Source organism: Schistocerca serialis, chromosome 3 (genome assembly GCF_023864345.2).
Source record: "Schistocerca serialis cubense isolate TAMUIC-IGC-003099 chromosome 3, iqSchSeri2.2, whole genome shotgun sequence".
NCBI lineage: Eukaryota > Metazoa > Arthropoda > Insecta > Orthoptera > Acrididae > Schistocerca > Schistocerca serialis.
In genome coordinates this window covers 75,102,062-75,115,647 of record NC_064640.1, presented here as the reverse complement: position 1 = coordinate 75,115,647, position 13,586 = coordinate 75,102,062, and the positions used below count along the sequence as shown (strand labels likewise).

Sequence of the window (13,586 nt, the reverse complement as noted above, 5' to 3'; positions counted from 1 at the left end):
ACCTACGTTCTGTATTTTAATTTAAAGAACCTACCTGTTACCAACTGTTCGTCTAAAACTGTGAGCCATATGTTTGTGACTATTGCAGCGCCATCTATCACAAAGCGAAAAAAGTGGTCCAACTAAGACATTCATATTTCTTTACGTACTACACGAATATGTAATAAAAAATGAGGGTTCCTATTTAAACAAACGCAGTTGATATCCGTTTGACCTATGGCAGCGCCATCTAGCGGGGCCATCATAGCGCCATCTGGTTTCCCCCTTCAATCTAGACAAGTTTCGATCTTTGTAGTTTTTTCGTTTGACGCTTTTTTCGTGAGATATTTGGCCTGGTCACGATCAATGGACCACCCTATATATATACCAACTATAAAGAGCGATTTCAGTTAGCACTGAGCTGGCAATGGATAAAAATGATGTGTCAAGTTGCACCACAGCAGTCGTCATCATACGAGTATTGTCATTGTTCTTGCATATATGATTGTGCAATCTACAGTGTGCACATGGCTTAACTCGTTCTGTTTTTATTTCCAAATGATGTGTGTTATACCCAGAAGAAGACGTCTCAACAGGAGTACATAACATATTCAACAGGAATTTCATCCTAAATTCGAGTGGAAAAAAATGCATCAGTGTCAGAATGTTGCAGCATTAGAAAACTGTAGCAAAATGCAGGAAGATCTGCAGCGGATAGGCACTTGGTGCAGGGAGTGGCAACTGTCCCTTAACATAGACAAATGTAATGTATTACGAATACATAGAAAGAAGGATCCTTTATTGTATGGTTATACGATAGCGGAACAAACACTGGTAGCAGTTACTTCTGTAAAATATCTGGGAGTATGCGTGCGGAACGATTTGAAGTGGAATGATCATATAAAATTAATTGTTGGTAAGGCGGGTACCAGGTTGAGATTCATTGGGAGAGTGCTTAGAAAATGTAGTCCATCAACAAAGGAGGTGGCTTACAAAACACTCTTTCGACCTATACTTGAGTATTGCTCATCAGTGTGGGATCCGTACCAGATCGGTTTGACGGAGGAGATAGAGAAGATCCAAAGAAGAGCGGCGCGTTTCGTCACAGGGTTATTTGGTAACCGTGATAGCATTACGGAGATGTTTAATAAACTCAAGTGGCAGACTCTGCAAGAGAGGCACTCTGCATCGTGGTGTAGATTGCTCGCCAGGTTTCGAGAGGGTGCGTTTCTGGATGAAGTATCAAATATATTGCTTCCCCCTACTTATACCTCCCGAGGAGATCGCGAATGTAAAATTAGAGAGATTAGAGTGCGCACGGAGGCTTTCAGACAGTTGTTCTTCCTGCGAACCATACGCGACTGGAACAGGAAAGGGAGGTAATGACAGTGGCACGTAAAGTGCCCTCCACCACACACCGTTGGGTGGCTTGCGGAGTATAAATGTAGATGTAGATGTAGATCCTCAAGTTCTTTTTTTATTGTGTTTAAATGTCAACAGTTATCGTAAGTGGAGTATTTAAAATATTGAACTAAAACTGCTGGAAAATGAAGTTTCCTTAAATATGTATTCTAAAATATTACTGTGTAAATGACTCATTTGTACATTCTCTCATTCACACATCGTGTTCTGGAAGTTCTGTAATAAAGGACAGTCAATTATGATTAGTGCTAACATAACAGAGGTGATAATCATGGGAATTATGTCTATATTAATTTATTACTGTACGTGTTTGCAGAAGAGCGGCTACATTGAAAAGGATGTTCCTTCCCAAACACTACTCGGTTGTTGTTTTCATGTAATATTTAATGCCAAAAATTTGTGAAATTTTGCACAAATCAATATCAGCTCTTTATACACTTCTAGAGTTAGAGCCTATATAATAGGAACAAATTCTTTCATGCTACACAATAATTGAGACCACTATGTGAAAGTATTGTGATAAACAACTCTTACTTACTTTTCTAATTTGTGCGTGGAAACTCACCTTCTTGACAGCATCATACATGTCCATAGCCATGACCCATTTACACAAACCTTCAGCAGCACTAGATGCTTTGGCTACAATGTGTGGCTTAAAATCTTTATTAGGGAGATATTCTGTACGAATCTTCTTCATTATAGGTAAAGGTATGTTATCTTTATCAAAATCCTTGAGGCTTTGAAGGAAATACATATCTCCCAACAGTTTTTTGCTAGGTCCCCAAAAATCAATTATCTGAAAATCATTGACACAAAGTTATCATTTTCCATTACTTTTTCTTGTTTAAATATAATTATGGCAAGTCATAAGAAATTTAAAGTTGCAATCTCATATAAAGTATAAGAGAAGTCACATGTCAAAATGTTAATTGTATATGATGTGTGAATAATATTTAACCCAACAAGATAAATAACTGATAAATAAATCAGCACAGAGGACAGCAGTATCTCAGTGCAATACAACAATAAATAATTGTTAATATTGTCACAAACATACAATCATAATTTTTAGGAGATGTGAGTTTTTCTCTGGTGGTGAGAAATGAAATGCACGTATTGATTCCATGAAATTTTATCACTTTATTCAGCCTAAGTGATCACAAGACCTGAGATACACATGTTAGCACAGATAATGCAAAGCAAACAAGACAATGGTCAAGTATAAAACAAAAGATATTACACATATATAACGATCTTAGTCCTCTATTTTGCTTGCTCATATCAACTGCAGCAGGCTGATGTTGCCACAGAGCACCCACCTTCCCCTCCACCAGCGCACAGCTCAGGAGACATGGTAGGTGGATTTGTCCCTAAAAACAAACATACTCTTGCTGGGAAAGGGGAGGGGGGGGGGGGGAGGCGTGTAGCATTTGGCCATAGCAAGAACTGTGAGGTGTGCCATTGTCATTGTATAGTGATGTTATTAAGACATCATATTCCTCATTTAAGAGTAAGCAGTTGGGAGAAACAATCTTGTCAGTTGAAGAGGAGGTAGATGTAGAATCTGCCAATTGTTGTGGTAGGTGATTTTCATTTTCCTGTTCCCACAGCACCCAAGCTGGCTTGAGGCAGTGAACAAAAACAGTTGTTTATTTGTTCTTAAGCAAGGTAGAGAATGTGTGGTTCCCCCACAGAAGCACCTTGTGAGCGCCTGAATATGACTGCTGAAGGGTTATTCATATGGTATCATTGTCGAGCATCACATGGCTACTGTCCTTCGTGGCCCTATGTACAAAAACCTGCTGTATACCACGAGCTTGGGGATGTGAACTACAGCTACAGGTTGTATGTCGTTTGACTTTAGATACAAGAAACAGTATTTCAGAGACTGTCAAAGGTGGTGACAGTAGGAGAAAGCTCTTGAGAACAGTTAAGCATTTGTCATACAGTATTTTGGCTAAAGATTATTTCAAATCTACCTTGTATGACATGGGAACTCCCATCAAAACCCATAATAGAGCTTCAGTCCAAAGTGAATCTTGGAATATCTGTGTTGCTTTTAGTGCAGGATTCCAGTGTTTAACTGAACTGTTGCTTTGGGAGTGGAATGCTGTAATGTGGAAATGTTGCACACTGCACACTTTTTACACAATACTTCAAAATGATGTGACTCAAAATTCTACCTTTAGACAACAGTAATTGATGACAGGCAGTGAAATAAAGCATTCCACATGTGAATGAAGGCCAAGGCAGTAAATTTGGCTGATATGTCCTACAAAAGTATCTGAAATGACAGGGCATAATGTTCCAATTCAGCTTGCAGATCATGTAAACCAAAGGGTGATGGTTAGTAATAATTTTGGGGTCACATTCCCTGATATCCTCTCTCAAGTACTTCACTGCTTCAAACAGGGCCAAAAGTTTGCAGTCATAGGCTTACCATAACTACTAGTCAGATTACATGAAAAGAAATGCAGGGGATGCTGATGTTCATTAACAGTCTGTTGCAAAAGTACTTCAATATCTCTCTCACTCATGAATGCCTTAATGGATAAATGGGACCAAGGGGAAGGGTGAGCAAGAGTGATGGCATTTTGTAAGCACTATTTGACAACCTCAGTTGTGTGTAGCATTTCTATTGTCCATTTTAAAGGCTATTTTCCCTTAGTATTTCTACCTCCCAGACTAGTGGTTAAGCATGCCTTGATTCTTGTAGCTTGCAGTATATGTCACCAGTAAAAATTAGTCGTCCCCAGAAACCTTCTGAGTTCTTAAAAGATTGTAGGTCATAGACTCTCTTTAATGAGTTCAGCTCTCTCTGCCATAGGCCTAATCCCATCCTGTGTCACTGAATGTCCAAAGAATGCCACCAACTCTGACATAACTGACATTTGACCTCATTCACAACAGTACATAACTTGTCCAATGTGCTAAACACCTCATGAGTATGATCCTCAAGTTGTTGAGACGAAGAGCAAAAAGTCAATAAATCATCTAGGTAATAGAAACAGAAAGGAAGTATGCCAAAACATGAATCACTAAAGCTCTACCAGGTCTGTACAGCATTTTTTGAACTGAAAAGCATGTACAAGAACTCAAACAAACCAAAAGGATTGATTATTGCCATCTTTGAAATGTTCTTCTTAGGCATAGGTATCAGTAAATAAACGTTTTCACAGTGTGTCACGCTAAGGACTAAAGCACCAGGCAACGAATGAGCAAAGTCCTTTATGTTCAGGATAGAATAACTTTGCAATTTGCTTCATGTGCTCAATGTTCTGTAGTTCCCGCACAACCTATAAGTACCATCGTTTTTGGTACTAAGCGGTTTGGGGAAGTCCATGCACTATCCAAAGGATGTACTATGCCCTTCTTTAATAATTCATCTACAGCTATTTTTGCGAACTGAGCAGGGAATAGTCACCACACTTTATGGAAGACAGCTTGTTCCTCAGTAGTGTATTTCCCTTAATATTTCCGTTAATATCATGGTGAGTATTGGTTCAAGTTGCATGAATCACACTTGAGTTGGGGTGATTATCACTGAGTGCACAATCACTGTCCTGTAAGTGTTCCTTCAGATCTGATGGAATATCATTGTTCAGAAGAGTTTGTGTAGCCACTGATGATTCTAGTTGACCAGTGCACTTCTGGATGTGTACTGCTCTGTGCAACCATTTCATGCCCTAACTGCTTCTAGTATGCACTGCATCCAAGTCCAATAGATTTTGTATGAGCATCTTCTTCAAATTTTTTAATTTTTTTATCATCCTTGGAACTGTCTTTGAAGTATTTTATCCTACTTCATCAGCTTACCATGGTTTGCAAAACACAACTGAAATGTTGACTGATGGTTGAATGGTAACTCTTACTGATGATAGTAGATCTTTCATCTCTACAAGTTTGTTGCACTTGTCACACAAAGTGTCATGTGAATACAAATTTTCTTTCTATAGTGCCAGAGAATCCCTTGTAGTATCTACATATAACAAATGTATGGTAGTCATCTGCTCGGCTTCTGAGAATATTAATTTTTGAAGTTAATTTATCAAAGCTGTTGAGGGTTCTGTTTACTGTGGAGAAAAAGAAACTGGAGTTCTGCCAACGATATCTGGAATGGAATCACCCGTTTCTCTCTTGAAAAGTAGACCTTCTCTAAAATCAGGACAGAAAAAGGTAAGAACACAGAAATTCAACTCCTAACATAGGTTGGTTAATGTCAGCTATCATAAAAGTGAATATAAATATAAATATTTTGCCAAGAACTATGTCAATAGTGCAGGGAGTGGAAGCATACATTATTACTGGTGAATCATTCACAGCCCAGAGCTGTAGCAGATATCTTGAAGTGTGCAACTGACAGTTTTTCTTGGGATTGTGCATATTTCTAAGCTGGAGTCCACTATAAAATGTTGGCATGTATTCTTGTTAAGAGCATAGAGAGGGTCACTGTCTTCTGAAGGATGAAGCAAACTAGTTTGGTTTATGTTAATAGGGTCTAGGCATACTTTCTAGACTCCATGATCAGTGATGCCCATAGAAGATCACAAGTGGAATTGGGTACTGACATGGTGAGATGCATTTGAACATGATGGTGCTGAAATATGAGTGAAACCAACAACAATATGTGCTCTGTTAGTTGTTATTGTAACAGTGAGTGGCAGTAGCTGGTCCATTAAATGCAGCTGATCATTTCGAATCTTGGGAGCTGGGAGGCATTGATCTCTTTTGGGCACATCATGATTCACTGGCTGCATCCAGCATTATTTAGTTGCTGAATGCTGTTTCATAGTGCAATATGGATACTGTAGGTTGTGACAAAGCGAACTGGGATATTTTTACTTCCCCTATTTTTTTTCCATCCCCCTTCTTAAAATTCATTTTTTCATTTTTGAACTAATTATGATTAACATATGTGTGTATAATCTACATTTCCATAAAATAGAAAAGTTGGCCCTCAGTATTAAAGAATATACCACCAGATCTAATTTGATGCTTAGTTTTATGTATGTAATTGATTCTGACTTTTTCTGGTTAGTATCCTCTGATATAGGGTGAAACCAGTAATTGTTTTGTAACTTAAATACTATTGTTGACTTATAAACAAATATAAATTCTGTGCTAATTATAAACATTTGGAGGAACAACTGATAGCATTCTTTAAGTATTTATTTGGCTCTATTCAAAAATATGTTAGCAAAGCCTGCTCTTAATTAATTCCAAAGTAATTACTAGCTTTGCAAAAGTATTGTTTGCATAACTGTATCAGTTAACTTCATCATTTAAACAAATAATATGGCTTAGCCCTTGTAGTAGCAGAAACTGTTAAAAAGACACAATTTTTTGATGGTTTCAACTAATTGACTGAGTTAAGTTTCAATTGTAATATCTGTACATTAAACATTGACCAATGTATAGTTTCAGTGCCTTTTTATTGTGAGGATATATGAGGGCCCAATTTTTGATCCCAAGACAGGCAGTCCACAACCGAGTTTCAAACAAGAAACCTGTGTTGGTTAGAACAACAACAGTGCATCAACTTGACCATGAAATAAGTGTAACAAAAAACAGTCCATGTGTTAAATCAATGACAGTGTCTGTTTAATTTATTTGAAAGACAGTGAACTGTGTGGTTAGGTTTTACTGCTCATGTTCAACAGTAAACTATTGTAGCAGTGTGCTGATGTATGACTGCAAACTATTAATGAGGCTTATCAAAAATTTGCCAATACTTAACTGGACATATTACTGTGTAATATTGGGGGGTGTGAACAGTGAAAGTAAATAACTATGAAATACAACTGTGAATCTGTCAGCTACATCATTCATAGTAGTCAGTGTTGAACTTCCACCCCCTATTTTTCAGCCACTATAGCAATGCAGTACATCGACACCGAGGACAATTAATTAAGAAATAAAGCAGGTGAACGTAACAAGGTGAGGCTTGCCATTGGCTCCCAGGTAATAAGAGCATCCATCTTGAAGTGAAAAAACATGTTTTGTGATCTGTAGTTTGACATCTTGCATGAATACTTTATTCCTAAGTAAGGAAGTGTGAATAACATGAGGCAATTTGCTCGCCCATGCTGCCCACAATGTATTATCTGACAATGACTTTGGATCCACTATGTTTCATGAATAGTGCCAGAAATATGATTTTGTCCTACCAATTAATTGTTCTGATTAAATTCCCAAATGAACTTGTTTTTCAGATGATATGAATAGTCTTTGCAATAAAGCTACCTTAGCTGTTTAAAACTGGCAAAAGTCAGATGGTGACAGAATTACAGTGTTGATGATAGATGCATAATCTCTGATATTACACAGTAATACAGCATATTTTGCCATATCATCAATGATGTTATGAATGAAAAGCACCAATTCTACAATGCTGAATCAAGTTGTTGTGGTTGTTCAGGCAGAAACTGTGGCACTTTATGTAATGTGCTGCATGAAAAATATGGGAAATGTGTCTGTATGGCACCAAATAATTTGATCTGGAAATGTAGTCCATTGTAACACCAATGATTGGCTGTGATATAGTCCAGAAACGTTCATGTGTGACCTGGTTGGCCACGTTTCACAAGGCAAAGAAATGAGTTCATCACCTCAATATTGGTGTCCAAGCAGAACTGGAATTCTGGGGGGTGTGGTCAAAATGATGTACTTGAACACAAAAATTTAATGCAGGTCCAGGAACACCAGTTTGTATTGATATATTTTGCTCATCTTTCATTAAAAAAAAGTCCATTGTGTTTGAGAATACCAACAGGCTGCATGCGTCCACTCATGCAGAACACACAGATGTATTGTTTGTACATGGGTAGCATAATGGTAGTAACTATGTGACTGTGACAGAAAAGCAGAGACATTTCCCTCATCAACAAACTCCCTGTGCCAAGGTATTTCCCAGGGTTTGGTACCATAATGGCAGTGCCTGTCCAGCTGTGAAAGAATACCAGAGACATTTCCCTCATCGACAAATCTGTAACATAACAGATCACTCATCCACTGTACCAGACAAATATGCCAGTATCTGAATAACACATCTGATCTATGGTGGCCTGACAGATCACCTGGCCTAATCTTATTAGATTTCTGGTTATGAGCCTGGTTAAATAGAGATGTATATGCTGTGAAAGCTGATACATGTGAAGAACTTGTTACTTGCATTACTGGAGCTGTCACCCACATTAAAGATTGCCAAGATGATGTTCAATGTGCAGCACAACACACCAACCAGCATGTTGACAAGTGCATTGAGATGGGTGGCGGCTCTTTGAACACCTCTTGTAGGATGTATCTGTCATCTGTCTCACCATTATTCTGTCCACCACAGCACCTACCTAACATTTTGGTAAGTAGCATTCACATTTGTCTTCATAATAACTCTTGGATAGGTGTTGTCTTCAACATGCTCCAGTTCTGTAACAACTGAAAACTAGGGACATGTTCATAGGACTTTTTTTGGTTTATTTTCACATGTAGAATCACCTCACAAATTATGTGATGTTCCTCTTGAACCACCCTGTAAAATGTTCTTAGAGCTCAGTTTTTCTTGGTCTTATTGACCTCCGTAGATCAATGCCACAAGACATATACATCTGAAATGCTCACTACTGCATCCAAATTAAACTAATGGCAGAGTTCAATAAATGACAGTAATTTTTTATTGAATACACAGATACCAGGAACAACCTTTGTATAATCTAATAATGAAACACTGAATGCAGCATATGAACAACAGAGCAATTTTCAATATGAATGATCTTCACAACTAAGAAATGTGAAAAGAGTAAATATAAAAACAGGCCATATTTTAAAAAGAATTTTTAAAATACAACTACATTAACAGAAGAGACTAAAATGATAAATCTCAGGATATTGTGATTAATTACCTGGGTGAACCAGTAAATCACAGAACCCACTAAAATATCTATCTAACCATTTGGATAGAACACCTGACATAACTATTCTACAATCATTTCATTGTCACCTAAAGGAGAGAAAAGTTTAGTTGATAAAACAAGTGCAGCCCCTTGCCATGATATACAACAAATTCAGTTAAGGAATGGTCTCTCAAAATCTGTACACAACAATCCCCACAACTTGATGAGTCAGCTACTCAGACAAAGACTCCATGTGCCACACATCAGTAGCCTGTCTGGAAGTGCAACAGAGTTACTTTATCTCTTCAAATTTATGAATAAAGGAAGTAAATGGTTTATACCACAACTTGTTGCCCCTCAGCTTCAGCCAAACCTTTTTTGGATTAATGCATTTGCCTGAAATAAACAACAAGGCTACAAAACTAGCACATAGTGCAATGGGTGTCCTCTCATTTGTTTCATCTGAATCCTAATTTCTCCTATTTTTCTGTGTTTTGTATAGGGGATTTTCGTAATTGAAATCTGCTTAAACTTATTTTTGAGTACATCTTTTCTAGGCTTATATGATGTTCTTAGCTCATAAATATGTTCATCTACCATCCCAGAAATATGATACCCTCCACTTCTCTTAGATCTGTGTCCCTAATGTTAACACTAAAATACTATGCATTATTTATGATGCTTCTTAGGAATTTTGTATAATTTGCTTTGTTTCCATATACAAACATAGACACCATATCTGCAGTGATGACAATTCCCTTGCCCAGTAACCCAAAAGTCTCACAACAGCCTTCACAGCTGCAAAGGAGCACACCCTTCATTACACTTTATCATCATGAACTGGAGCAACTAAACCATATTCTTTACCACAGCCTTGACTATCTACAGTCTTGTCCAGAAATGAGAGACTACCTACCCACAATCCTTCCCACCACTCCTAACGTGGTATTCCATTGTCTACCCAACCTACACAATGTCCTGATCCATCCTTATGCCCCTCCCACACCCAACCCCTTGCTACAGGAGTCATATCACTGTGGAAGATCCAAGTGCAGGCCCTGTGCAAGTTGCCCACTTAGCACATCCAGTGACATGCTTACCCTACCCCATCAGAGGTAGGACCACCTGTGAAAACAGCCTTGTAATATATCAGTTCAGCTGCAGTTTATGCACTTTTTTTAACTACATAGATGGGAGTTATTCTTGCAACACATCTTTTATTTGTGTATTCCTCCTGGCCTTAAACTCCACTAAGCAACACCGTCCACACCCTCTACCCCAAAGTGTGTGTGTGTGTGTGTGTGTGTGTGTGTGTGTGTGTGTGTGTTTGTGTGTGTGTGTGTGCGCGCACGCACGTTCTAACTCATTAAGGAATTCGACTGCAAAGTAGCAAAGTTTTCATCTCTTTTTGTGTGTCTGTCAACTACTCAGTGTCCCCACTATTTGGTGAGTTGTCTCCTTTACTCCTAAATTATTTGTATTTTATTTCTACATTTTGTTTCTGGTTTCATTAAAATAATTTATAATGCTGGGCACACTATTTCTTATTCCAAAGCAATGCAATTTATCTAAGAAACCACTATGACAAACCAAGTCAATAGCCATGGAAAGATGTAAAATACAATGCAGACTTTTTTTCTCGTATTTCAAGAACCTGATTACATATTGTATGAAAAATGCTTCTGGATTCTTAGTGGATCACCCATGTTCTACCATCTCACTAGGTGACTGTCAGGAAAGACATCAACATTTCAGAAGTAGCTTAGGAAAAATAAGTGCCAAATAGTATTCTAATAAAGAGGACACACAAAATTAAATGGACAAGAAATAACAGAAAATAAAAATAACATACCTTCCTGCCTGTAGCTGCATCATTAATTCGATCTGGTTTAATATCTTTCATGACACATACAGCTGCCATAACTAACTTGACAGTGTCTGGTGGATTTTTCATTGATTTGACAAGGGTGATATCTGTTGGTTTCAATGTGTTTAATGCTGCAATGGCATCTGAAAACAAATTAAATGTCAATGGCAGTTTCTTTAAAAGTGTAATACTTGAAAGTTAACATCTTTCTGTTTAGTGTGGTTATCAATAGGATTGTTTATTTTCACAGCTTTGGTAATATCTATTACAAGATTAATGCTCAGTTATAATTATTATTCTCAAGTTGAGTATTACAATATAAGTAAAAATGAAATAAAATAACAATTAATTACATAATAAGTCTCTTAATATTATGTGTTAGAAAAATGTTTCACTGATCGTTTACAAGATAATAACTACCAGCATCTGAACCAGTTCCAGCAAAAACACCAAAAATATCTCCAGTACAAACAACATTTCAGTAAATTACCCTACTATGGCTATTTTAATTCACTGCTTTCATATGGGATCATATTCTGGGGTAATTCATCATTAACAGAAAAGTATTCATTGCACAAAAGTGAGTAATCAGAATAATAGCTGGAGCCCTCCCAGTATCACATTGCAGACGTTTATTTGAGAAACTCAGGATATCCACAGTACCTTCACAATACATATATTCACTTATGAAACTTGTTATTAATAACCCATCTCAGCTAAAAAAAAAATTAGTGAAGTGCATAGCTACAGCACTAGAAGAAAGGATGACATTCACTATTCTAGGATAAATATGACTTAGGCATAGAAAATGGTGGATTATGCTGCCAAAAAAATCATTGGTCATTTGCCAAATAACATTAAAAGCCAACATTTTAAAAAAATTAAAAGAATTTCTGGATGACAATTCCTTCTACTCAACAGATGAATCTTTAGATACAAAGTAGTAACTGTAAAAAAAGAAGAAAAAAAAAGTCAATCTGACACATTCCACATCATTACAAAATGTCATATTTATGATCTATGGAACAACAGCAGGTAAGCAGGTATAGCAGTACCATAACAAGCTATAAAAGAAAATTCACCAGTAACAGTAGCAGCAACCGTAATGGGCACAACTGTACCATCAAAAGGAGAGAAGAGAGGTACAGTAGAAGAAGTAGTGTCAAGTGTTTAGGGCAGGCATAAAACAGAGCTTCCTCTCTGTTTAAATAATTTTTTAATCAAAATCTGCAAGAGGAAGAAGCCCATGGCATAAATAGTGCAAAAGAATTTATAGTCCCTCATCAAAACGTTCAGTCTAAAACCAAAAAAAGTTTTGATCTTAAAATTTGGTACTGAACATTGAAGGAGTACATGATAAAGAAATTATTATAAATACTTTTAGACTAAAGAATAGGTTTGATATCTTTTCTTTGAGTGAACATTGCACCACTGAGAGTGAACTTACAGTTGCTAAATTGGGTAACTATAACGTAGCAAATAGTTACTACAGAAAACTACACTTATGAGATGGTGTGGCAATCTATGTTAACCAGTCACTCAGTTGCGCTGTTGTTAGATTGGATCTAGATTTTACTGAGTAAAGAACAGTACTTTAAACGTGCTGGTACAACTACTGAAAATTTTAAGTTAGTAATAATATCCTAAAAACAAAGATGAGGTGACTTACCGAACAAAAGCGCTGGCAGGTCGATAGACACACAAACAAACACAAACATACACACAAAATTCAAGCTTTCGCAACAAACTGTTGCCTCATCAGGAAAGAGGGAAGGAGAGGGGAAGACGAAAGGAAGTGGGTTTTAAGGGAGAGGGTAAGGAGTCATTCCAATCCCGGGAGCGGAAAGACTTACCTTAGGGGGAAAAAAGGACAGGTATACACTCGCACACACGCACATATCCATCCACACATACAGACACAAGCAGGTAAGCTTGTGTCTGTATGTGTGGATGGATATGTGCGTGTGTGCGAGTGTATACCTGTCCTTTTTTCCCCCTAAGGTAAGTCTTTCCGCTCCCGGGATTGGAATGACTCCTTACCCTCTCCCTTAAAACCCACTTCCTTTCGTCTTCCCCTCTCCTTCCCTCTTTCCTGATGAGGCAACAGTTTGTTGCGAAAGCTTGAATTTTGTGTGTATGTTTGTGTTTGTTTGTGTGTCTATCGACCTGCCAGCGCTTTTGTTCGGTAAGTCACCTCATCTTTGTTTTTATATATAATTTTTCCCACGTGGAATGTTTCCTTCCATTACATTAATAATATCCTAAGTGTTTTTAGAAAAACAGGATATGATGGTTAAAGATTTTGATGAAATAACACACAAATGTAGTGTTGCTGAACAGAAAAATCTACTAAGCCACTGCAATTTACACTCTATCAGAAATAGGCCCGCAATCCACCTCTGTGCTGAGATTGCTAAGACACACCTGTG

The 13,586-nt window shown here is 37.4% G+C and overlaps 1 protein-coding gene across 1 annotated transcript in view; it reads right to left on the bottom strand.

The window, feature by feature from the left end:
* The window catches only part of LOC126470685 (dynein axonemal heavy chain 7-like), a 762,325-nt gene that overhangs the window by 372,820 nt on the left and 375,919 nt on the right, over positions 1–13,586 (bottom strand). The window contains exons 15-16 of the mRNA XM_050098686.1: positions 11,143–11,300; positions 1,967–2,197 (exon numbers count right to left, since the gene is read on the bottom strand). Coding sequence (XP_049954643.1) covers positions 1,967–2,197; positions 11,143–11,300 — 389 coding nt within the window. The remainder of the gene's footprint in view (positions 1–1,966; positions 2,198–11,142; positions 11,301–13,586) is intronic.